This window comes from Halyomorpha halys, unplaced genomic scaffold (genome assembly GCF_000696795.3).
Source record: "Halyomorpha halys isolate HHAL.00 unplaced genomic scaffold, Hhal_1.1 Scaffold69.1, whole genome shotgun sequence".
Classification (NCBI taxonomy): Eukaryota; Metazoa; Arthropoda; class Insecta; order Hemiptera; family Pentatomidae; genus Halyomorpha; species Halyomorpha halys.
The window spans coordinates 571,075-598,443 of NW_027108206.1; the positions used below are offsets into that span (position 1 = coordinate 571,075).

The 27,369-nt window shown below is 33.8% G+C and overlaps 2 protein-coding genes across 4 annotated transcripts in view; one reads left to right on the forward strand and one right to left on the reverse strand.

The window, feature by feature from the left end:
• Positions 1 to 1,887: 1,887 nt before the first annotated feature.
• On the forward strand, positions 1,888 to 3,426 carry LOC136795572 (histone-lysine N-methyltransferase SETMAR-like). Its single transcript, XM_067046586.1, has 2 exons — positions 1,888 to 2,821; positions 3,422 to 3,426. The coding sequence occupies exons 1-2, from the start codon at positions 1,888 to 1,890 to the stop codon at positions 3,424 to 3,426; spliced, it is 939 nt and encodes a 312-aa protein (XP_066902687.1).
• A 317-nt stretch (positions 3,427 to 3,743) lies between these two features.
• Positions 3,744 to 27,369, reverse strand: part of LOC106692747 (influenza virus NS1A-binding protein homolog) — a 79,508-nt gene continuing 55,882 nt past the window's right edge. For all 3 annotated transcript variants that reach the window (XM_014438871.2, XM_014438868.3, XM_014438869.3), the window contains exons 7-14: positions 24,542 to 24,668; positions 23,217 to 23,405; positions 22,966 to 23,065; positions 16,458 to 16,603; positions 14,389 to 14,514; positions 12,203 to 12,376; positions 11,072 to 11,242; positions 3,744 to 4,103 (exon numbers count right to left, since the gene is read on the reverse strand). In XM_014438871.2, the coding sequence (XP_014294357.1) occupies positions 4,018 to 4,103; positions 11,072 to 11,242; positions 12,203 to 12,376; positions 14,389 to 14,514; positions 16,458 to 16,603; positions 22,966 to 23,065; positions 23,217 to 23,405; positions 24,542 to 24,668 (1,119 nt within the window). In that variant the 3' untranslated portion in view covers positions 3,744 to 4,017. The remainder of the gene's footprint in view (positions 4,104 to 11,071; positions 11,243 to 12,202; positions 12,377 to 14,388; positions 14,515 to 16,457; positions 16,604 to 22,965; positions 23,066 to 23,216; positions 23,406 to 24,541; positions 24,669 to 27,369) is intronic.

Below are 27,369 nucleotides of genomic sequence, written 5' to 3' on the forward strand. Positions count from 1 at the left end.
TCCATCTTGACAAGACTTACTTGGAATCCACATACAAGACTGAAACTGCTCGTAGATATCGATTGCTTTAACACCTACTTGACAAACGCTCTAAATTTCCCATTCACTACAAAAAAATATTATATACCATAATAATCAGGCCAATTTGAACATATGGAATTGAGCTCTGGGGCTCTACCAAACCATCAAATTCCTCCCCCATCCAATCCAAAATCCTAGATGCTCCTTATTACGTTACAAATAAACTCATCCACAAAGACCTTAACATCCCATTCGTTGCAGATTTGGCCAAAAACAGATATGCGTCTTTTCATGGCAAACTCCTTATCCATGCTAACCCATTACTTCTTAATCTCTCATCCTTAATAATCCCCCCGAGGCGTCTGAAAAGAAGATGGCCATGGGACCTTCTAATTTAAATTAATGCTTGAAGTATCACCAATGGGTGGTTCTTTCCCAAGATTTTGAAACATTCATCCAATTCACTTATTGCATTTATTATTTTGTACATTACATAAGTTGTAAATTATATATATATAATACAATAATAGTTTTAACACCAAAGCATTAGTGACATCAAGTTTGAATTGTTTTAATGTTTTCTCTAATTATGAATTTTTACAATACTACGAATTGATATTGTAAACTTTATAAATTGAGTACTGATACAAGCTTACCATAAATTGATTTGTTTGCTGGCCAGCACAATTATCACTAAATAATGAAATCAGTTCCATCATTTATTGCCTTTACTTTGTTTTCTGAGAATCCCGATGTATCCTAATGCTGCCATCACCACGCATACCAATGATACAAATATATATAGGATATATCTTAATTTCAAAATGAGAAGAGTTACGAGTAGACTTAAAGATGAGTTCTACAACACAATAGACAGTCTTCCATACTTAAGTGCAATAATAACGCTCACTAAGTTATGATATGTTAAACAAAGAAATTGATCTTGATTTTTTATACAGCCAGAATATAATTAAAAGTAAGCAATGAAAGCATTCGCGTATTTTAAATGAATAATAAATCATGTCTTTTTAAAATTTTATTTTTTTTATAAATAATTGCCAAAGGTATAATTATAAAGTGGGAGAGCTTTGACATATTCCGCTTAAATATTATAAAATTTTAAGTCAGAATTATAATCAATTATTTTATATTATATTATCAATTGTATCTTTTTTTAACATTAATGTATTTAGTACTTTGCTGTGTAGAAATACTTTTTTTTTAATCTTTATTATATATAGATATACTTACTTAAAAAAAAAAAAAATGTATGCAGTAATACTACTTTATTTTATCTTTATTCTATATTTTAACTTAGTAAAAAAAAAATTGTATCTTTTAGTAACTGCTCACAACATGTAACTGAGTATCTTCCCGGTTTGTAGAAATTTTTCATCAAACAAATAAATACTCCTAACTTTCTCCTGATATTCTTGACCCATCTCATCTTGATCCTGTTGAGGGGGAACTCACTATTCTTCAGATGTCCCTTCCTTCTAAAGTGTTTGATCCCTCAGAAGTAATTAGCATCATTCCCAATTCCTTTCCAAAAAAGCTCTTGGTCAACACTCTATGTCCTAAAAAAGCTCCCTCAAAAATCTTTCTGATTTCTTACCTATTATATATATGCACATTATATGCTGAGCTTTGAACCCCACCTATTTTCCCAAGAGTTGAAAATACCAGGGCATTCAAAAAGTCCTGTCGTTTTTCGTTTATTCGTTGTTTATTTTGATTCTAGAGTGTTTGCTAATTAATTCCGTTCAATACAACTTTTATCCATGTAAACACAAATGTTTATACTTTATGAATAGGAGGCTAAGGAGGATTAATTTAATGCAGTCACCATCCAACTGTCTAGTTAAAATGATTCCAGTTGAAACTCAAATTCGGTCGATTTTGCTCTATGAGTTTAAACTTGGCTCAAAAGCTGCCGAAACTGCTAGAAAAATATGCTCCGTGTTTGGGGAAGATGTGCTGTCTGAGCGGAAGGCACAATTTTGGTTTTCAAAATTTCGTGGAGGCGACGAGACACTAGAAGACGAGGCACGCTCAGGTCGACCAACTGTAGTTGATAAGGAGGACGTTCGAAGAGTAGTAGAGTTGGATCCGCGTCAAAGTTGTTCAGAGATAGCCTCTCAACTTAATATCTCAGCCACCACTGCCTGGAATTACCTTAAAGAACTGGGAAAAGTGAAAAAACTGGATAAATGGATTCCTCATAAGCTTTCAGATGCCAATATGCTTGTTCGCTTGACAACTGCATCTTCGTTAACTTCCCGCTTGAAAGTCGAACCCTTTTTGAATCGAATCATCACCTGTGATGAGAAATGGGTGTTGTACAACAACTTCAGACGATCATATCAGTGGTTGTCGGCAGATGAGAAACCTAAACAATTTCCAAAACCAGATCTCCATCCAAAGAAAGTTTTGCTCATTGTTTTCTGGACAGCCAAAGGTATAGTGCATTTTGAGATTCTGAATCAAGGGCAAACCATCACTGCAGAAGTATACTGCAATATACTGGACCATTGCCAATCCAAGCTTAAGACTTTTGATCCCTGCTTAGTCAACAGAAGAAGACCTTTGCTTCTTCAAGACAACGCTCGACCACACACCGCCAAATTGACCAGGGAAAAATTGACAGAAATAGGCTGGAAAGTTTTGCCTCACCCACCATATTCCCCTGACCTGTCACCCACTGATTATCACCTATTCAGAGATCTCGACAACAATCTGAGACAAAAATGTTTTCAAGACCATGACAACCTAATTCACGAACTGACCACTTATTTTTGCAGTAGAAATCAACAGTTTTTTAAGGAAGGAAGTTGGGCTTTACCATCTCGTTGGGAGAAGGTTACCAACTGTAACGGTGGATATTTTGATGAATAAAGGTGATTATTTGAAAATATTTATTTATTTATAATTTCCCCCAAAAAAACGACAGGACTTTTTGAATGACCTGGTAGTCTGAAATAAAAATAATACTGAAAATTGCCAAGACACATGAATATCGATCCTCCTACCATCTCTATTCTCTATTTTCCATTCATTAGTGGATCCAGCCAAAAATCACTCCCATCCCAGGAAAGTGAAAATTTTTTTCATTTTTTCTCAAAACCATTTATTATAAATAAAAGAGCGCTTAGTGTCTTCCAAGTCAAAATTCCCAGTTCTGAACCAAGCAAACCACTTACGGATGGTGCTTCGCCACACAGACTGCAAATTTTTTTAACTGTCTGTTTGTAGCGGATTTTCCTTTTTGGAAATAAAAAATCATTAAATGACGAAAATGAAGTTTTTTCTCTTCTATTTTGAGCAAGCCAAATACCACTTAAAGATAAGGAATCTCGGTTGAAACTGATGCATAAAAGCACCTTAACTAATGCTTTTTTAGAATAAGTCAACATTATTGAGCAAGTAAACATGATTTTATAAACACAGAGAGGATTAAATTGAAATATTGAAAAATGCTATGAACTTATTTTACAACCCAATACAATTCTGAGGCTATAGAAAGAAAAAAAAGATGGCTATGGGATCTTCTAATATGTTAGTCATAGAATTGCTACCAGTGGGTAGTTCCATCACAAGGCATCATGTTTTTTACTTATACATCAGTTCTATAGACTTGTATTCTGTAGAACAGTTGTAAATTCAAATAACTAAAATAAAATAACTATAATTTATAATAAAGGTGGATATGGTATAGGATAAAGTAATACAACTATAACATTTATTAGGTCAGTTTTCTTTTTCAATATAAATAATAATTCAAACTTCAAAAATTCAAAGATTTTTTTTAATTTTCTCTGTTGGTCAAAAGGTTTTTAATCCATTTTATAAAGTCATCCACATAAATTATTTTTGCACTAATGAATTCATAGTACTTTAAATTTTTGAAGTGTATATACATATACATTTATATAAAGGAATACTTCATATATAAAAGAGATAATAAAAATATTCCTATAGTTCATATACATTATTTTTTCATTCTTCTTTATCCTTGATACAAAAAGTATTCCACTCTTCCATTCCCTCTTCTAGGAATTCTATACTGTTGAGGAATGTTTTACCTGAGAAAAAAAGATATTTATAAATTAAGGTTTTAAAATATATGAAAATAATCTTCATTCAGGGACAAAAGTCCCTTTATAAAACATAACTAAATAGATTGAACTGAAGAAAAATATGAAATTATTCCTCACCCTCAGCATTTCTCAGAACTCCATTTCATTCTGATTATTACTTTCACTTACTTATATATGGAATATATACTAAGGGAATGTATTGCGGTTGTGAAAACTTTTGAATTCGAGATTTTGACAGAAATAAATATTTAAGGTCCCCTGAGTCCAAAAAACTTAAGTCTCGCAAAAATGGTCTGTGTGTTTGTATGTGGTCAAAAATGAAAAGTCGTACAAAATTGAAATTACATATTTAAGGCAGGTTATGCCTGGGATATGAGAACTTTTTTGCTAAAATTGACAGATCGGAAGTGCCACTTAATAGGATCGATTTTTCGATTATCTCAAAAATAACTAATGATTTTGATTAAACTCGCCGCGTCAGTGTAGAATTAAATGGTCTTTAATATCAGCTAGGTCTTTTCCTAATTGAAATATTCGAACAGGGCTTAAATGACGATTTTTTAAAAATCTTCCCCTAAAGCACCTTTAATTTTGTTTATTTGAAAAAAAAAAAAAATAACAGTTCACATTGTTAGCAACAATAAACAATTGATAAATACAAAATATTAAATAATTTTATGAATAACTAAAGGCAATAAAAGGAATAACAGGCATTCAAATCAGACAGGATAAACAGAGACCATCCAAACATTCCCAATAGCGTTATGACTTTGTTGAACTGTCATATTCTTTTTTAGGTCCAAAATTTATATTTATTACTTCACCTCAAGAATCTCTAAAAATGGAATTTTATAGCAATAATAAAATAAAAATTATTTGTTCATAACTTTCCCTAGTTTTTATTTTTTTGTTTTAAATCACAGAAATAGCTAGAGGCCATCAATCTACACAATAATTTAGATCATAAGTGAAAGTTATGTGATACACTTATTGCACTAAATTTATTTCTATCATGTTTCTCCTGATGACTTACCCTCTTTATTATTTAAATTTAGAAGTAATAATTACAGTTATGAGGTATTTAACAAATATTTATTAAATATGTCATAAAAAATCATCTTTTGGTTTGGCTCAAATGTTCTGTTTAAAACTGCACACTCAAGTGGTCTTAAAGATACATACTTGCAACCATAATCTAAATTGAGTCAAGTATGTCTCTGAAATTATTTTAATTTGTTTCTTCTATCTTTTCATATCTTATTCCCGTCCATTCTTTCTTTAATTCTTCCATTGTTCATCATTCTTTACATACATTATTTACTTCAGCTCATCACCTTTTATTATTTTAGTTTATATATTGTACTTAACCCATTTTGATTTATAGAACTCCTGATTTCATTTTTTTTTTGTTTGATTTTACCTACACATTTAATTCTTCTCACTGTACCACACATTTGTGATTATATTAATTTCATTATTTACACAAGTTTTTTCTTCAATAATAATATTTTTGTTACTTATCTTTTGGATAAATACTTACACCTGTATTATAAATTACTTTTTTATATCATTATTTGTAATAATTTTAATTTTCTTAAATTATTCATTCATTTTCATTTCAAATTATTCAATCAGAAATTCATTTTACTTGTAGAGATTTTAAGCCAAGGAGGGTAAATTGATATACTCTCTACAAGGAGCTTTATGAATGAAGTCAACTGAAAGATGAACGAACCAAAAGACTGTTAAATGACTTCAAGCAACTGCAGCAGCATATGTATGCAAGCAACGGCATCCTTGAGTATTAGGGAAAATATAGGATCCTAAAGCCAATAATATGCAGGTTATTTCTTAAATATACCTCCAATAAGCTTTATCTTTATGATTTTTTTTTCATATTTCTATGCTATATGTGTTCATAATAGCATTTTCCATTGTCTCACCTAAAATGCTAATGACAGCTTCTGGCCAGCTAAATAGTTTTTTATTTTTTAAAATAGATTTTTACTAAAAAATAGAATACTCCTCAGAACTGAGTGAGGGAACCTACAATATCTTCTTTTACAAATGTATGCATATATCTGGAGTTTGTAAGGCACCACAATGGCACTTTTATGTATGCTTCCATACCTTTGATATTGGTTATGATTATTGGGGTATTCATCTTCTTAGACTGCTCTCTACTGCATTAAAGTGTGAGGAATCCATTTGTAGATGCTGATTCATGTGTCCATTTCATTGACTAGTTCTCTTCTATATATCTCTTTGTTCTTATCTCCTTCTTGAATCTTTCCTTAATCTCCTTCCTTTCATTTCTGCCTCATATGTGTCTTTTACAATATAGTCCTTAGACATTCTCAGAGCATGCTTAAACCACTTGAACCGATGCTTCACAATAAGCTCCTTGGCTGATTTTATATCGAGGTTGGTCCTTATCATATTGTTATTAATTTGGTCTCATTTTGATTTGCCCCCAACTCTTCTCAAACTGTGTATCTATCCCTATGGACTTTTTTTTTTTTTTTTTTTTTTTTTTTTTTTTAAGGTGATGTTTGTATAGTTATCTACAGGTGACCAACCTATTCTATCCATGGTGGGGGATCAAGTTGTTCAGTTTGAGGGAACGCCACTTAATGAAAAAAGTCCATGCCCCCAGGCCGAATTCGAACCGGCACTGCCCACAGATTTCAGAGCGATAGACCTAGGCCTAACTATCTGAGCCACAGATGGCCGGGAGTTGGTTTTTATACTTGGCCATGAGGATCCATGATTCACTGGGATAAGTCAGTATTGGAAGGAACGTGTTCTTATATACCATTTAGAGACAAGTCTTTCCTATAAATCCTCTCTTGACCTTTGTGCTAACTTAATCATTTCCTCCCTAATGTTCTCATCCTCCTAATCCTGATCATTAACGTGAGCCATCAGGTAGTTGAAGTGCTCTACTTGTTTCAGCTTCACACCTTCAAGTTATATCCATCGTCTGACCTCAGATCCTCTTAATTTTTGTTTTACCAACATTTATCATATTGATTGGTTCAATTTCTTTTTTGAGAATATGGAATTAAAACCTGAAATTTCTTACATCAATACCATATAGCACAATGTCATCTGAATAAACAAGGAGAGTGAAATAGAGAAGTTTTATCTTTCTGTAACCTAGACAGCAGGGTCACATCTTTGACTTAACCATTCTAAGAGTACCATCCAGGAATAATATGAATAGTAACAAGTATAAACTGCAACCTTATTTTATAAGTATATACTTTGCAAATTTTAAATTTAAATTTTAGGTGGTTCTATGCTGTTATGAAATTTTTCAGTTCATTTTAAGTAATAAAACAGCCTTTGCTGATTCAACCTTTTTTTTTTTTAATCCCCCTCCCTTGCCATTTCTGGCATACGGGGTGCGGGGGGAGTGGGGTAGTGCGCTGGGGTTTGCGCATGCCACTACTCCCAAAGATCACTGATTTGTTTTTTTTTTGTTTTTTTATTCTTTTATTAATTATTCATTTTTTTTTATTTAATGTGGTACAGCCCAGCACTAGGTTTAGCGCCTTACTGATGGAGCTACACCTTGTCCACTGCATCCATCTCAGTGCCTCCTGCAGTTACCAGGCTGGTCCAGCCCTCCTGGTCTCAGTCTGGGTCAGCTTCCTCATCTTCTGGTGGCTCGCCGATGTTGGGCGGTTAAGCAGTTCCCATCGTGAAATGAGTGGGGCCCACCACCTCCTTCCACCCGTAAATGAACTCCCTGAAGAAGGGATAATTCTCTTCTTCTATCAAACAGGGAAAGTCCGAATCGGCGAGGGCGTAAATCCCGGTCTTTCTCGACATCCTGGCTCGGTGTCCTGCCTTGGCAGAGCAGTCTATTATTATGTGTTCTGCTGTTTCAGGAACTCCACACGTTGGGCACCGGGGGTCGATGTTCTTTCCAAAGCTCTGCAGCTTTCCCCGAAACCCCCCCCCGTGTCCTGTCGGGATCTGTGAGACCCAATAGTCTGGGAGGACCCATTTAGCTTGACATCCCTAGTAATTTATACTCTCTCGTAGGTAGTTACCTCAATAACAGGAGTGTCAGGATCAGGGGTAACTACTACGAGGTCGAGAGAAAATGGAGAGGATGTCCGCAGGGTTCGGACCTAGGACCAGCTCTGTGGAAGCTAGTATCTCCGAGAGAGAATCGGTGAGACTCCAAACTTATGGAAGACAATACTGCAAGAGGACTCAATAGAGGAGTGGAATGGACGGTGGGTAGCAAGCCAGAAGGGCGCTACTTTGAGAAAATTCTTCCCTACCGTCCTTTCTAGACTGAAGGCTAAATGGGTCAGCGATCCTCTCTCGGAGCTCTTCCTGCAGCGCTTCTAGCCCCTGCCTCTTAACTTCATATTTAAGGACATCCTCCCTGAGGATGAGATCCAGAGGCATCGCTCCGGCCAGCACCTGCACCGCCTCATGTGACACCGTCCTGAATGTCTTCGTGACCCTCAGCAGAGCCAGTCTCTGTATGGTGGCCAGTCTCCTCTTCTGTGTCTGTGTGAGGTTTCGGCTCCACGCAGGGGATGCGTACCTCAGAATTCCCAAGATCACACCTTTATATATGGTCATCGTTGCAGGGTATCTGAGGCCCCAAAATGCCCCCCCTATCCTACTTAATCCATTGAGTGACCGGGTCACCCTGTCCTTTAGATACACCAGGTGAGAAGTGGCATCGAATCTTCTTCTTATCCTCACACTAAGATATGTCACCTCCTCACCCTCTCTCCTTGGATATCCAGGGTGATAGGACGAGCCCTGTCTATGGAGCCTCTTATGAGTATGGCCTGAGTCTTGGCTGCTGCCATACTCAACTTCCTCTTCACGCACCACTCTCCTACGAGACTGGCACACCTCTCCGCTTCTGTCTTTAGTTTGGATCTACTGTTCTTGGCCATGATGACTGCCAGGCTGTCTACGTAATCCATGGCAAGGAACCCCTAATCTTCTAGTTCCCCAGCAACTCATCGAATACTAGCTTCCACAGAGCTGGTCCTAGGTCCGAACCCTGCGGACATCCTCTCCATTTTCTCTCGACCTCGTAGTAGTTACCCCTGATCCTGACACTCCTGTTATTGAGGTAACTACCTACGAGAGAGTATAAATTACTGGGGATGTCAAGCTCTTGCAACCGCTGGAGTGCATGGGGCCACCAAACGCTGTCGAAGGCGGAAGAGATGTCAAACATTATCAATAAGACATATTTCTCCGCCCTCTCCTCCACGTCCCTACGCACTCTCAGCAGCGCATCCGTAGTTCCCTTGCCACGGGTCGAGCCGAACTGCCGTGGATGACTTGCAGCACTTAGGATTGGTCTAAGGCTGTGGACGATCATGTGCTCCAGGACCTTACTAGCTACTGACATTTCCTTATCCTTACCACCTCCCTTGTAGAGCAATCTCAAGTCTGCGATCCTTCACTTGTTTGGAAAGTACCCCTTATTCAGACACTCATTGAATATATCCAATAGCTCTTCCTCGATATAAGGGGCACTGTTCTTGATGATTGCAGCATCTATGCTATCTAGTCTTGGAGCCCTTCCTATCCTTTGTCTGTCCACAGCAAGATGAAGGTCCCACATATCCCATGGTGTCGGAACAGACTATCGCGCTTTTATATTTTAGTGCGACAGCCTCCACAGCAGCTGTATTTTCCTCTAAATTGATATTTACATTCGCCTGTCGTGGCTGCATATATGCTGAAACCAGGGCGAAGGCAACTATGCCCCACCTGACATAACATGCCGCCTGATCTGCTGTGGTGAATTGCTTCAGTTCCATTACGTCGAGGGCAGGGTTAACGACAACAATCGCTGCTCTAGGCCTCCTCTCGCCACTGCCTAGACCGACCACCCGCGCCATACTTCCAAAACCTGTGACCACATTCTTTCGACAGCATGGCTCCTGAATCGCCAGGATGTCAGCACTTCAGGCGAGAGTTCTCAATTCGTCCGCGACCACTCGTCTCCGGCCCATATTGACCTGCAGGATTTGCAGCTTACACATACCGGGTCTTCATCGCCTGCTTGACCATCATCTCCAGATGTACGGGGCATTCCCTGCTGCCAGCACAATGTCGGAGATCTTTCCCTACACTGCCTTTGGCCTTACAAGTTTCTACAGCATGGTGCTGCACACTTACTCTTTTCTGGGCACTCCTTGACTTTGTGCCCTGTTCCCAGACACCACCTGCACGATACATCCTTCGTGCATATTTTAGCAAGGTGTCCGTAGTCTTGGCACCAGAGGCAGAGTAGGGGGTCGAGGTAATCGCGGATGGTCAAGCTCCACCATCCTTCGCTGACAATGTCATCAGAGCGAGCCTCATTGCTTGGTGGACCTCTAGCACCCACGTATTCGTGAGTCCGCCCCTCGCAGGAGTAGAGAAGCAGGGTCTCAACCACTCCCTCATGTCTTTCTTATCTTTCGGCGTGTCTATAGGGATCTTACTCCAAAGATAATTCTCCATGACACTCTCGTTCCAGAAATTAGGTACCCCCCTAACCTCCAGGCGAGGTCTGCGTGCCATTGTGAGCCTCGCCTCCAGTCTCTTATCCTTGAGTTTTCCCCAGAGCCTGGTCAGCGCCTTCAGTCCTCACTGGGTTACCTTAACCGTCTTAATTTCCCCAATTTTTTATGCTGATTCAACCTAATACTTTGTTCAAAGCAATAAACAATATGATTTCCCAAAAATATTAAACTACTCGAAGAAATCCTATAATATACTGTTTAACACATAAGGTCATTTTCTTCCTGGTTAGCTATAATGACATTGTTTCCACAAGAAAGAGAAATAGTCTGAAGCTGTAAAGAGTAGATGGATGAATCTTTCAATTTCTCATCATCCTTTTGTGAAATTTTACTGATAATGCTGTAATTTTAATAAACTATGTTTTAAATCAGAAGCAAAAATCTCACCTGAGAACCCACCCACTGCATACAGTCTTTGGCCAATGACAGCAACTCCCACATTAGATCTAGCAACTGACATATCTGGTCCAGGGAGCCAAGTTTTCTTCACAGGATCATAAATTTCTGTGGTAGATAAAGAGTGTGTGCCATCTGATCCACCAACAGCATAGAGTTTTCCTGTAAACAAAAGTAATAAACTGAAATATGAATTTTGCTCACATTAACTACAGAATCATTCTTGTAATCAACATCAGAAATCACTAATTTCCTTAAAAAAAAAAAAAAAAAAAATTAACTAGTACCACTACAACCTATGAAGAGTCTTAGATTCACTAAACACTCAAGGTGTCTTACCCCATACTAATTTTATTTTTCGACCCAGATTTAGGAATCTTGTGCCATATACACTGATTGGTTCAATTTTCCGAGCTTTGTTTGGTTTTTCTTAACAGGTGTGGGGAGTCTGACATGAGTGGAGACCCTGCACCTAACCCCAACCTGGGGGCCAATGGCTGTCTATGGCTTAGACGGCCGGGTGATGGGGCCACGATCTCCTCCATACATGCCACTGACAGAAACAAGTGATCAAGTATAATATCAGAATCCAAAGACCTGCAAGGGCTGCAGAGTCATTTTATAAATAAAGTCGGAAGTGGTGGTTACTGGGTATTCATCTAAATATGAAACCATCAATAGACAATGAAACAGAAGTTAGCCACTTAAAGGAATTATTTTTCCATCCTCAGATGAAGATCCTATTTAACTATTGGGTCTCTTAAATCCCCACAAAGCACAAGGTTTACAAACTGATGTAAGCCAATAGGGATTCTAATATTATTTCATTTTATTTGATTAAACCAGATGAGGAGAACCCCGGCATACTGCCCACTAGATTGGTGAGGTTTTCTAACCTCCCTTAACATTTGGAGGATCAACATCTACAAATATATATAAAATACTGGTAAAAGTTACGCATATTAGCAAGACATGAAAATAACTTGTAATGAAACTTTCTATTGCTAGTATCCATAATATTTAATTTAGTTTTCTTTAATCTTTTGTTCCTGTCTAAAAATATGATAATTATTTCTAATTCTAATATTTGATTACTTAGTGAGGTTAAAGGTAAAACCATACCATTAAAAAGAGCTAAACCACAACCCCTTCTTGGTGTTGACATTGGCTGAGCATAAGACCAAGAATTTTTCTTAGGATCATAAACCTCAACTGAAGTAAGATTATTCCAGCCATCACAACCTCCAACAGCCCATACTTTGCCATCATAGCCACAGCATCCACTCTGATAACGTCCTGTTTAAATAGAGGTATACAATACAATATAATAAGCACAAAAAGCTTGAATTTAAACAATATTGCAAAGATATTTATAAAGTTACATCAGTTTTCAAATATTTGACTAATGCTAAAATGTTAAAAATTAGTGCATTATTATTTAGTTCAAGATAATTGGTAATAATGATAAAAAATAAGAACTAAATTCATTTCCGAAGAATGTTAAGTCAGAATGATTTCAAATTGATCAAGTTTCGAGATATAAATTGTCAATAAAAGTAAACATAATGATTTAGATAACAATTAAATAAAACCAATATTTTTAAATACAATAACACAATATAATGTAAGTTTGTTTATAGTGATGGGAATAATAAATAAATAAAAGGATCCTCTTAGGAGAAAAAGTAAAAGAAATAATTTTCCCTTTTAATTAAAAAGACACAAAAGTACAGAAAGCAATATAAATCTATAGATTTTTTTGGAAAGATTTAAGAGACAAGAAGATTAGCAATGGCAAAATAAACTATTTGTTAACAAACCTTGTAATTTAACAAATCTTGTAATGATATATGGAAAAAAGTAAAGTTTTAAGCAAAAAATACAAATCATTAAACATAACAACTAGGTAGAAACTTTGGAAGATTCAAAAAACTCTTGACTGAATTTATAAAATAAATCATGAATAAAATATAATAAAGCTATTTTAGTTCTATCACTCTAAATTGAAATTAAAATAAAACAAAAATTAATAAGTAAGAAAAAGTAAAACAAAAACATTAATCAATTTGTTTTGGGCAACACTTCCAATTTTAAATTGAAAGTATATTTTATTTTTAAAAGAAAATACTGGATGATTAGTAGCAATATAAACAAGGAGAAGAATGAATGTGGGAAGGGAGGATAAAAAGGGAACACAAATTAGAGAAAAACTATTTACTGGAAGCTGACAATTCTGCCAAAATTGAGGTATAAACGAAAATATAACAGTAGCATAAATGTAAATTTAAAGAGAAAGTTCAATAATTTAAAAGTAACTACCCTCAAAATGTCAATATGAATATGAAAAAATAAAAAAAACCCAAGGGACACTTATAGAAAATAAGAGTCCAGAAGGAATAAGGGCTTGTAACAAGTAACAACTTTCAAAAAAATTGGGCAAGTCATTCAAAACTTGATTGATCACTAATTCATTTTAGTATGTCAATTAATATAAATTTCAGTAGTAAAAAATAAATAGTATTTTTCGCTGTAGCTACAATCAATTCATTGGATGATTTGCTCAAATATTGAAGTGACTTATTTCATTTAACCACAGGCTATTTGATTATAAATTTATTTGAGAAAGACAACACGACAACATTTTTAGACTACAGTGTAAAAACACATGGACAATTATTCATATTGACAGCAAATTCTTAACCTACTATTTGAACCTAGCAAACTGAATATAACGGGACTCCAAAATAACAGTACATAGTAATATTAGAATTTTAGAATATTAGAAAAAGGTCATTTTAGATAGAAAGGAATAAAAAGTCTGATATTCGATCAAAAGAATATAGTACTAGTCTTTCTTATATAGAAAAAATATATTCCCCTATACAAGAAAAATATTTTGTGGGTTCTTGCATCAAAAATGTTTAGTGGTGAAATTATAATGAAAGAGAGAAGGTTTCAAATCTGTAACTAAGGCATTCATTCTCAACTGATTATCGAGAAAAGTTGCCATGGTCAAATTTTTGTGGGTGAAAATTCCATGGACAGGAAAAAAATAGTGGTGTTATTGGTATTGAAAGATATTTTAAATCTTCTATAAATGGTAGTGCTAAAATAATGATATTACGCAAAAAAACTGTTTTGTTTTGTAAGAGGTAATTAACTAACTAAAAAAAATAAATTGAGAATTAACTAAATATAAAATTTCGATGATAGAAGCATGTATTTTTGTCAGTGATATAAGTGATCAAATGTAAATATTTTCCTATTCCATATAACAAAAATTATTTAATAATAAACCAATTGCTCACCCATTTTTAATGGTGCTATTGAATCCCATTTACCAGTCTTAGGATCAAAGAAATCACACTGTTTGATTCCAACCTGACCATTGAAGCCTCCAATACAATATAAATAATCTCCGACATTGCAAACACCTGATAAAAAAAATATATATATATATAACACAAAAGTATAAAGAACCATAAAGAAATTAGTATTGTTTCAAGGTAATCAGGTTAACTTTATCATATAGTTAACTTGATTAGTATTGTTTTATAATAAGTTAACGAAAGAACAATTAAGTAATAATTTGAGGGGATTCTAAACAAACATTTCTGTATATGTTAACCTAAGAGAATTTTTCTTTTCAAATTGGTAAGAACATAGCATTAGTAGTTCCCAGATTTTTAGCACTGAGAGCACATAGGAAAAAAGAGAAATCTTGGGGATAGTTAAATCATCCCAGAAAAAATACCTTCCCTTTATCTTGAATGGTATATCCCATCCTACCTCATTAAAACAGTACCATCCTTTTTTTTTCATCACTGACCAACCTTATATTATAATTTATTTATAATATTATTCAACTTTATAATCATAATTTATTTATAATAAGCAGCAATATTATTAGATGATACATTGAATAGCTGTATATATAGAATTTCTTATATCAGATTGGTCTTTAACAGAAATCTATATTCCTGTTATTCAACAACAAATGGAAACTATCTATTTATTTTTTTTTTGTCTATCCCTAGCTGGTCATTTCTGACTTATAGGAGGAGGTGGGGGTGATCCATCAGCTAACTAACCTATTCTAACCAGAGTGGGAGAGTCAAATTTTCATTCTGTGGGGACATTAACCACAAAATAGTGAAGTATTGGTTAGTACGGCATGAAGTTCTTTTGGTAGCAATGTTGACTTTGTAACCTCTTCCAGTTCTGCAGCACACCTAACTTTTCAATGGAAAGAGATATTTTCAATAAAGGATTCTCGCAGAAAATTTAATATTAAAACAATTTTGTATCTGTCATCTTTCTGATCCAATATGACATGAAGGTGTATATAACGATAAACCAATAACTATTGGATAATGGTTATAGACAATTTATGCTCAAACGGTATAGAATATCGAACAAACATAGTAGACGAAAGTGACAGAGAATTTTATTTTCTATAAAAATTCTCCCTCATGATTGAGAATCAATAATCATACCAATTTGTCATCATGACAGGCATTTTGAGAATTCCCGGCCTTCTTTATGATGAAATTAGGTTTATAGATTTTTATGGGAAATTAAATTCTCGTTACTTACCAGATTTTTTAAAGGATTTTAAGGATTGATTCTGAAATATTTTGTTATTTATTGATATAATAAATGATTAATGTAAATAATAAACCATTACTTAATAATTTGCAGCATTTTTATTTTAACAGTGAATTTTTCCACCACAGTAGTTTTCTTGGATTCACTGATTTTTCCATAGTTAAATATTCCCTGACCTTTCCAGGTCGCTAAACACCCTGTTATTTTTGTAAAAAAAATTGGTGAAAGAGAAAACACTTTAATTGGATCTATTATAAACTTTCTTTTATTGGTAAACTAAACTTTATATTTCAAGACGAATGATTGACTTCTTTGATAGAGGCTTTAGGAGGGTAAAGATGAATACTGTTTTTGATCTTTTGAATAACGACTTATCCTCCTTTATTACATCAATTCATAAATCAAAATAGACACCAAGTTAATGAATGAAATAAATTTTGCCGTGTTCCTTTGTACTAACAGTACTAGAAATGTTTCCTTTGATAACTTAGTAGGAAATAATGATAATTTCCTAAAGTAGAATGTTTTTCAAAGATGGGTTTGGTACAAACATACCATTAAAACGTCTGAAAAAGAATTCGGATTCAAAGTTTTTCATAACCACAATAATGGCTCTTACTATATTTCATATAAAGGTATGCGGAAGAAGAAAAAAAAGTTAAAGCCATGTTAATCAATTAAATTAGAGCAAATAGATATTTGTAAAAGGACTTATTAAAAAGACCTATAAAGTAACAAATATATTACAAAATTTGTTGAATTAACATACCCATGTTACTCCTGGGCATTGGAAGCGAGGCAACTCTCTCCCAGCAGCCCTTTTCTGAAGAAAATACTTCTACAGTCGATAGCTCTGTTGTTCCATTGCACCCACCCACAGCATACACTTTATTATTTATCACAGCTATGTTGAACCTTTTAAAACAAAAAAAAAAGTGTATTATGCACTACCAGTTGAAAAATATATTCATATAAAAAAAAATATTACAAAGTAACAAGGCAAGTAACTAGCCCTACTTTTGCAGGTTCTCTCTTTCTTGAATCAACTGAGGTATTCAAACTATTTATCATTGCTACATGTTAGTTACATCTTAATAAATAATGATGAAGTTGTTAATAGCCAATATACGAGATTACATGGAGCATGCATAGAAAGAAACAGAGAATTTGATTTTTTGATTATGGTAGGGGATATGTTGATGAATTTTAAGAAACCAAAGAAAGTACAAGGAATATCAAAATTTACTGTATAAAATTTATTTTAGTTAAGTTTAGAGAATGAAGTTTTGATCACTAATAAGTGAAATATACTTGAAAAAAATTCCTTACACTAAATTTATCTAAAATAAATGTAAATTCTTATAGTCTTTATACTTTCCCTGCAAAAAAAAATGAACAACTATGTTGTAAATTTATAAGAAAACTATATACTATATTAGAAACCTTACAGAATATACTTGGGTAATATAGTAAGGTTTCATATTTTTTTTTAAAACTATAATTTTTTTTAAATTTTCTACAATATTTACATCATTTTAAACGCTCACCATATGTCTATTTTTCGGCATAATTTTCACTTCAGTTAATGTATTTTTGAAATGCTATAACGTATAACAGTTTTTTGTAACTATACCATGCCAGTTCCTCGTCATGTCTTTGATAAAGTGTGGAACCACAATTTTCATCTCTTTGTAGGAGTAGAATCACTTTCCACACGAATATTCTTTCAACATGAAGAACAGGTGGGTGGTAATTGCTAAGTACCCAGTCCAGAGTTTCCACTGAAACTGTTTCATGAGATCGAGGGTTAACCAGGTGACACATTGGCGAGCACTGCTGTGGAGTACACTAATATCCATGCTTAACAATCCTCTTCACTAATTCTGAATTGCCTGTCAGCAATTTTTTCAGTACTGTGCAGTACCTGTCAGCATATTTTGTGACCCCACCAGGCAAAAAGCCGATTAACAACTCTTGTACAATCCTGAATTATAAGGCTGTTTTTGTTTAAATTTTCGTGGCCAAAACAAAGAGGATTGCCGCCATTTGCATGATGATTCCTGTTTGGTTTTAGGTGGAAACTAGAACACCCATGTTTTTTCAGCCGTGACAATTGAGTTTAAAAAGGTGACAGATGAAATTCAATACTATCTCGAGGAGCATGGAACTGGTGTCATATGGAAATACACAATGTCATAGTGTTTTAAAACATCCATACTCCTAAAGTGGCAATTATGCAGAAAAATGGACAAATGTTCACCCTTCAAAATAATATACATATTATAAAAAATTAACAATGTTTTTTAAAAATAGGAGACCTAAGTTTTAAGAATACCCTGGTATGATATATTCAATCAAGCATAGTTTTTATTTAATGATAACCAACAAGATCATATTAGTTTAACAAAAATGTATATTTAACCAACAGTAGTTAGTTAATAAGTCTTTGAATACAAATTACAGTACAATATTTACAGAAATAATTTAATAGTTAAAAATTAAAGTTCATTAGAACTGAAGTATTTTCCCCAATAACACATAATAATCTGCTGCCGTTATAAAAATACACTCAAATAGCAAGTGCAGTTCTCTGAACAGCAGTTTCAAATTTTCTTAAAAACCAATGCCTTGGTATTTATTTTTTTTTAGCCCATAGATCATAAGACACTGAGATATTAGAGCAGCATGAACTAATTGATTATCCTTCAGCATTGGAAACTTCTGATGATAGTCTAAATAATCTCACAAAATCCCTTTAGTTTAAAGAAATTTAGAATGATGTTAAATTTCTGACTCTTCTTGTAACATACATATAATTTCATTGGTGGCATTTGTTCGCTAAATGCAAACCCCAACTTTTGAACACTATAAGATACTAGAAAAGATTTTGGAACATTTATATAAAAAATATTGCTTAAAATCTTCAATATTAAGAAAGTAACTCAGATCAACCTAAAAATTAATATTTATAATAAAATTACAATTGGGTAATTCAATATTGGGTAAAAACTAATTTCAAGGAAGATTTAAACTAATCCTAGTAAGCAAAAAATCTTTTTCAAATCATGAACATTCCAAGTAAAAAAAGTATTGTAATCGAAATTACACTGAGTATTCATATTATAATAAACATAACAATAAATCTGTTCCAATGAACTTTGAATTTTTAACTATTGTAATAGATAAATTAACTTATCATCCTAAACTTGGGTAAGTTTAAGGTAGAGTATGTTAATATCCAATGATTAATTTAAACCCAAACAAATGAAATAAAGTCCTCTTTTTGATGGGAAATTACAACCAAACTATAGTACTACGAAACATTTTAAATATCTCTTAAAAGGACGTAATTTTATTGTTTTAAGAGAAACCAAACCCTTATTTATAATTTTTAAAATTCAGCAGCCCTGAGAAATGAATCTTGACATTCCCACTCTGGGGCTGTATAGATCCTCAATGGAGGACTTGAGAAAAAAACAAAAACAGAACCACTATATGATAAACAAGACAGCTCAACTACATAACAGAATATATAGCTGAAATCTAACATATAAAGGGCAAAGAATATATTGAGCAGAATCAATGCTCCACCTGAAATCTATATACACTCCCAGTCCCATGTATTTTCATAAGGAGGCAGAATATCAACTGGCCACTGAAGAATTAGATAAGTTTAAGCACAATTTGTCATCATTGCACCAGTTGCTACTCCCATATTATTTAACCTGTTCTTTTGCAATACTTTAACAGGAGGAATACTTCTTGTTTACCTAAAACTATTCAAGGGTTGTTTCGCCTAAACATAAAAAACTAGTAACTACATTTATATGAACGTAAATAAAATAAACTACAAGAACTGGACTCAAGGCTGCTGGGAATTCCAAGGTAACAAAATCCATCACTATATTGGTTTTTCTCTTAGTTAATCTATTTATCATTCCCAATGAATGATTTAGGAGCATAAATGTGGATATTATTGGTCCTCGCCACTAACCAAAGGCTTCTGGTACATTCTCACTGTAGTAAACAGATTGTCTCAGCACTTGGAAGCTACAAAAATCCTACTAGCTGAAGTTTTATGCATGGCTTGATGCATTATCTCTGGTATTACTTGATATTCATACTGCATAAAAGAAGATATTGACTGTAACTTATTCCCTTTTTCACCTTCAGCATATCTTCTTTATTCTAGTTTGCTTTATTAAATTTACAACCAGCACAAACTTCAAAACACAAGATTGTTAGGGGTGGGTCTATCAACTCACTGAGCTTGGGATTCATAATGGGGTCACAATCAAAATGGAAGTACCATATTCTGCACCAAATTAAAGAAGTATTTATTTAGCTGGTAGTGACCTATAAACAGTTCTGTCACAATCCTGAAGGTGCTCCTGCCCATTACTAGAAGTGTTGCACTTTTCTTAATACAGGGTACTTCTAGAAACAGCCATAGAATCTTTCTGTTCCCTAATATTTCTCAAACAGTCTGGCTTTGCTAGCTAAAGCTTCCTTGATTTGCCTTTTTACATAGCTGAGGTTGACAACACTACAGATGGTCTCTAGTGCGAAGGGTACGCATTCTAAGCCCTTCTTAACGAGTCAATCGGCCTTCTCATAGTCATAAATGCCTGAGTTTCCAGGTACCAATTCAACTTGGGTCTTATTGTGGTTACTCTTATTGTCATTATTATTATAATTACCACACTAAGACATCATTTTAGAAGACATCAAGATAAAATTTTGCTAATTCCTATTGCATCAAAGTCAGATGGAGTGGAATAACTCTTTTAGGAGCCAATAGGCAAATGGTTTCTCAAGTACAAATAAAATTTTTATAGTCCAATTCATTTTGTTTCTACAAAATTGTTTGTGAAACTCTGGTTAGCTTTTCATTCAGTAATACAAATAGAGGGTAAAACTAATATTACATACATCTTAACATAAGATGATTCTCAATATTAAAAGTAAAGTGCATTCATTAGCACTTATCTCGCCAAACTTCACTAAATTTGACATAAATCTTGTAATTATATAAGGTCCAAATACAAGTGAAAGGAGATTATCTAAGAATGAGTTTTATCAAAAGAAAGAGGATTAAATAAGTTTCAAAAGAATATATGATAAGAGATAAACAAAAAAATCAATGTCCGTTACCTATCCTAGTCTGTTTAAATCAATGAAACCCAGTAATATTTTGGCAATAAACTAATACTATGAAAAATGATTTCTTGGAAAAGAATAAATGCAGAGAAAAATATACTCTTTAAAAGTATTATAATATATATCATAAAGTTTTAAGATATTCATAAATATAACATGAGAAGAAATTTATAGAACATAACTTAATTTAATTATTTTCCAATCAAAAGGAAGAAAAAGTGATATGAATTTAAATGTATTATTTAAACAGAATTAGAAAAATGTAAATTTATGTAAAAGAATAAATATTTTAATTTTATAAAGTTACTTGGGGGAAAAGTTTTTCTAATAATATGCATAATTTTAATTGTTCCATAAAATATTAAGGATTATCACATTAAATCTAAAATCAAATTTAATTAAAAACTAAAAACTAATAAATTTTTATTAATCCAACATTTTAAAATATAAATTGAAATAGAAAATTACAAGTCAGTATATGAAAAACTAAAGGACATAAAAACTTTTAAAAATAATAATAGGTACTGAAACAACAAAATAATAAATAGAATAAATTAATACACTATCACCAAGGTTATGTTATAAAACAAAGATGAATTTCAAATTATATTCATTAACACTTTCCGTGCAATACAAATAAGAATAAAATAAATAAACATTTTAAATATAAATGAAACATGTTGATACAAATAAAATAAAATACAAATGAAAGTTTTTCCAATACTATGGATTCTTTCCACTTTATCTTTTAAAAAGAAAAAAAAATTTATGGGAAACAAATAGAAAATTATATTAATCTTAAAATATCTGTTACTCCTTCCGTATTTTGTAAAAGAAAAAAAAAATGGCAATTTTTTATTCATTACAATAATTTATTCTTGGTAATATGAAACCTGATAGGGATTAGACATTCTATGTTTAATTATTTATTTTTAAATGTCCTCAAGAAAATGAACAAATAAAGCGATACACATTACGTGCCATAGGACCACCAGATCAAAATTTTAAACTTTTGATTTGTGCCAAGATTAAAAAAATTCCCAGGAAATTGAACAAATTTAAATCAAGCATTATTACATAGAGTTAAGACATTAGGAGCCACAGGACCACGAGATGAAAGTTTTAAACTTTTAATTTTGACCAATATTTTCTTATTTGTGATTTCTACAGATTGTTACAAAACATTTGAGGTATATGTGATTTTGATAGTTGGCAGTCCCAGGACAACTGTGGCCCCAGGAAAATTTATGATGGCAGCTAGGAACCAACCATGTTTTCTTTTGGAATGAACAAGTTATTATAAGAATATTTTGAGACTGTCTCAGATAGAGGGTTTTATAAATTACAAGAAAAACAAAAAAAATGAAAATGAGTTGAGAAAAACTACATAATAACAAAATGAAAATCTAATGAAACACTAATAGACAATTTGAATAATATAGAAAACAAATTTCTCATATACAGTTAATAGACTCCCTTTTTTCTTTTTGATAAAATAAGATTTAAGGAGATGATGATAATGACAACTGCCCATCATTATGTAAAGTGAGGAAGGGAGATTAAATAAATAATAGACCAAGAAGGATTGAAAATAAATTCAAAAACTCCTAAAGGTCTTTAGATAATATTGAGCAAGAGAGGGAAAGGAAATTACCATTAACCAAGTAAGCAAAACTACTGTAGGGGTCGCAAATAACTGCTTATTCCAATTGCTAAGCAATCCCATTGTCAGGAACAAACGTTTTTTCATGATTGTTGAGTGGTCCACCAGGACTGCTCTGGCAATCTGTTAAAATTCAGTTTTGTGATCTAGGACTGCACAGGTGCTTAACGTGTCAAAGATAATAATAAATCTTTTTTAAAAATTTAAAAAAAACCGTGATTATTCTTACATCCAAATGATCGAATAAAAAATTTACTTTGAAAAAAGGTTCTGTAAAAAAGACTAGAAAAATTTTAGAATCATAGGAGAAATATAAGTTCTAATATAAGATACAATATTAAGTACTTATAATCATAGTACATATCTCCAGTGATGTTTTAAAGAATAGCTACACATCCAAAGCTTAAAATGTATATATTTTTGTTCATTTCGTTTAAGGTAAACAAAAAGTTACCTTCCCCTGGCTTCGAGCATTGGAGCCAGCGCCCTCCATTCATTGTTGGCTGGTGAGTAGAGTTCAACAGACCTCAGGCACTCTCCCCTATCGTAACCGCCTGAACAAAGACACAACAAGAACGAACACACAAAACAAAAAAAATTATCAAAAATCAATTAAAACGATCCGTGATTTTTCTTTTATTGCTTGAAAACTTGAACCTCCGTTTAAAGTAAATTTACAATATATAATAATATCTATTAACTCACCACAAACTAGGAGGGACCCGTTGAGGTTTGCACAGCCAGCACCACACTTGACACTTGCCATTGAGGCAAGCTCACGGTATAATTCAGGTTCGGTTATTTCATTTTGTCCTGAGTTCGTGTTCAATCTCAACATTACAGATAAGCAAACAGGTCTATTTGAGAGAAAGCCCAGGCCCAAGAGCATAAGATCTATAAATAAATAGAAAACAAGTAGAATAGGAAACATACTCCGATAAACATAATCAACACATCATCTAAATAAGTAATAAAACAACTTAATAGTACTATATAATAATTTTATAAGTTTTATTTTGCTTCTCCTTAAGGCAATCAATTATTTTAAACATTTTTTACTCTTTTACCGGGTACTTTTTCTGGTATTATGAATATTATTACCACTCATTAGGTAAACTTTACTGTTTTATCCACCTCATATATAGCTCCATAAATCTCAGTTCTTAATATGGCATAGATAGCCTTAATGTCTACAAAAAACATCCTAAAAGGATACTATGGTCTCTAATCCTCCACACACTTTCTTCATAACAAAGATTTGGTTATTGGTGGACCATTTACAACAAAAACTCAACTTCTTGACACCGACATTCATTAACAAACATGGTAGCAACCTTTTCTGCAGATCTATTGCAAATATTATATTAAATACACTAATAAAACCAATGCTGTTGTAGTTGCAATATGTGTCATCTTCTTTTGTTAATATTTACTATCATCCCTTAATTACAGTCCAATGGGATGGTATTTTTTCCCCAAATGTATACTACCATGTCACCTAACTCTTCATCAAGTTGCTTCCTACAGCTTTGGATACTTCAACAGGGATTTTATCACTTCATGGAGACTTACTTTTTTTAATTTTTCATGTATACATTCAATTATACACTCTAGTGATGTATACACTTTTCAAGTAATGTTTGATAACACTTCTTCCATAGACATTTTTCTGATTTAACAGACTACAAAAATATCAAGACTCTTTTAAGCACATATACCTTTCCATTCTCATTCTTTATTCTGTTTTTCTTAAACATTGTGCCTTAACTAAATTCATTCACTAAAAATATTTTTGGCTCATTATTTCACAAAGTAAATTCAAGTTTATTTGTTTCTTAGCTAAAAGCCTCTTTTCTTCTTCATTTATCAGTTTAGTTTTTCCATTAACTGTCAGGACCTTTGACAACAAGGACCTGTGATCAGATGATAAAGATTTTGTCTAAGGTAAAGTAAGGGGGCAATAAAAAAAAAAAAAAATTAAAATAATAACACATATTCATCATTGCAAGAAGTATATAATTTCTACACACCTTTCAGTTCAGTGGCAGCAATTATCCTCCCATTGTTCTCAGTCTCTAATTCCTCTGAATTACAGGAAATATTACGTGAGTACATTATTATGCGAGGTTTAGCTGCAGCTAATGCTTTCTTCTTCTTCTGAAAGAAGAAAACATAAATTGAAATAATGTCACTAGCAACTTAAGTAGATCATTGCTATAAAAACTAATAGTAAAAATTTGAGGATTCAATATTTTTTCATTGAAAAATCTGTTGATTGTTTACATTACCAATGGATTTCTTCTAATGTCAGAAACTCCTTTAAAACCAAACAATACTCTTTCAATAATAATTACCTTTCAAGGTAAAAGTACGCAGTTCCTAAACAAATAATGTTTACTTAATTTTTTTTGGCCATAATCATTTGAATTCCCATTGAATGGTCTGGGTGCATTGCTATCCTATCCACATTCTACATTCTATTTTTCTAACCAATAGACAGAGGTAATAAAATAATAAAATTTCTTCAGAAATACAAACAGAGTTTATGGTGCTGAGAAAGGAAACTATGACATTAAAATGTTGACATTTCTTAGGCAGGGTGTTAGCACCTTAATTACGCAGCCTATTTCATAAGTTATAGGACTAGAATTTGTTCTAGAGAATGATAATGAAAGTCCTAGAGCTAAACTCATCAAGATCAAGAAACTCAATACTTGGATTGGCCTGTTTCCTCACCAGACCTAAATCCTATGGAATAAACAAGGGATCAAAATCAGATAAGGGTTTAAGGATGGGGTATTCTTCTACAGATTGTATGAACTACACACAGCACTCTTGGAGGATCCTACAAAATAATATCAAAAGAAGGGTAGTCTTCAAGTAGAAATCAATGTTCAAGATAAACCAACAAGTCTTAGTCCTAATTTAAAAAAAAAAAAATATGTGTGTATAGCCTTAGTCAGCTGTTACTTCTATGTCAGCTGACTGAGGAGATCAGCTGATCGCAGGTATATAAAGAGATGTGCCGAACCCAATAAAGTTAGTATGTTACAGCAGTTCACACGTGTTACATCTTATTCCTTCTTCTCTTTTTTTTTATGACCTTCCAGGAGGTCTCTTCATCTGCCTGAATCTGATTAAGGATACTTCTTTTTACACGGCAGACTACCGCTGCTGTCAGTGCTTTTGCATCCTCGTTGTCCAATAGATCCTCCGACATCTTCGCTTCTATTCGCCCCATCAGGCGATCGCCCCCTTTTAAAAAATGATTTAATTCCCCGGTCTCTCCGGTGAATTTTTCTAGGTCCGATACCGCCTTTCTCAGGTTCTGGGCAGTTGCCGTACAGACCTTGATCCATTCTAGCGTCGTGGCATGAAATTGCGCTAAAGAGACTTCTGGTAATGGTTGAATCACCAGCGGATGTGGGTTGGCAGCTGCTAAAGCTTGGTTGACTGCTGCTAGAGTTTGGTTGACTGCAGCTTGAGGTTGGTTGTTTTGGTTCATATTATCTAGGTTCAGAACTGCTTTTCTCATTAATCCGTTACTGGTCATAATTCAAAGAGAACAATGAAAAAAAATTTTCTTTTAGACTGAAAATTAATCCGGTATCTAAAGTTCCCGGGTTTCGGCACCAGTTAAGTATCGGCGAAACCCAAATGTCAAAAAAGAGAAGAAGGAATAAGATGTAACACGTGTGAACTGCTGTAACATACTAACTTTATTGGGTTCGGTACATCTCTTTATATACCTGCAATCAGCTGATCTCCTCAGTCAGCTGACATAGAAGTAACAGCTGACTAAGGCTGTAACTTATGTATTTATGTATATATATATATATATATATATATATACTTCAAGTGTTTCATTTCACACTCTTCCCTCTCCTACTATTTCTGTGCTCTCTCCTCTAAGGGTTAGACTTGATTCTCAGCCTTTGATATTTTATCCGGGTCCACCCCGGCTCTTCTACTTTCATTTAGGCCTCCCTAGTGCTGGTCTCTATAAGACCTTGAGCACATTCCACATACGAGCAGTCTCTCGGTATTCCCTCCTTCTTCCCCAGTTCTTTTACCAACTGAATCTTCAGTAGCATGGATAGGAATTGCATCTGACCCTGTACTTGCATTGTCTCCATCATCTCTCTGAGTTTATTTGCAATTTTGTTATAGCGTGCCAAGAGCTCTGCGGCAACTGCCCACTAGACTGTCTCGGTTTTTTTGTTTCTCTGATCATCATGAATATGTCCTCCTCCAAATGCCTTCTTTAATCTTTCTTTGATGACCCTCCAGGGGGTCTCTTCATCCGCCTGAATCTGATTTAAGATACTTCTTTTTACTCGGCAGACCACCACTGCTTTCAGTGCTGTTGCATCCTCGCTGTCCAGTAGATCCTCTGACATCTTTGCTTCTATTCGCACCATTAGGCGATCGCCCCCTTTTAAAAAATTATTTATTCTCCAGTCTCTCCAGTGAATTTTTCTAGGTCCGACACCACTTTCCTCAGATTCTGGGCGGTTTCATCGGACCTTAATAAATTCTAGCATTGTGGCATGAAATTGTGCTAAAGAGACTTCTGGTAGTGGCTGAATCTCCTCCGGATGTAGGTTCCCTGCTGCTAAGCTTCTACGATGAAGAGGCCCCCTGGAGGATCATCAAAAGCCGAGAATCATGTCAAACCCTTGGAGGAGAGAGCACAGAAATAATAGGAGAGAGAGGAGTGCGAAATGAAACGCTTGAAGTAAACTCAAAGACTGATCTATTTGCGGAGCCTGTCCATCTATATATAGATATATACAATCTGTCAGCTGTTCTCGATCAGCTAATAGACCTGTCAGCTGACAGTCCTAACTTATATAAA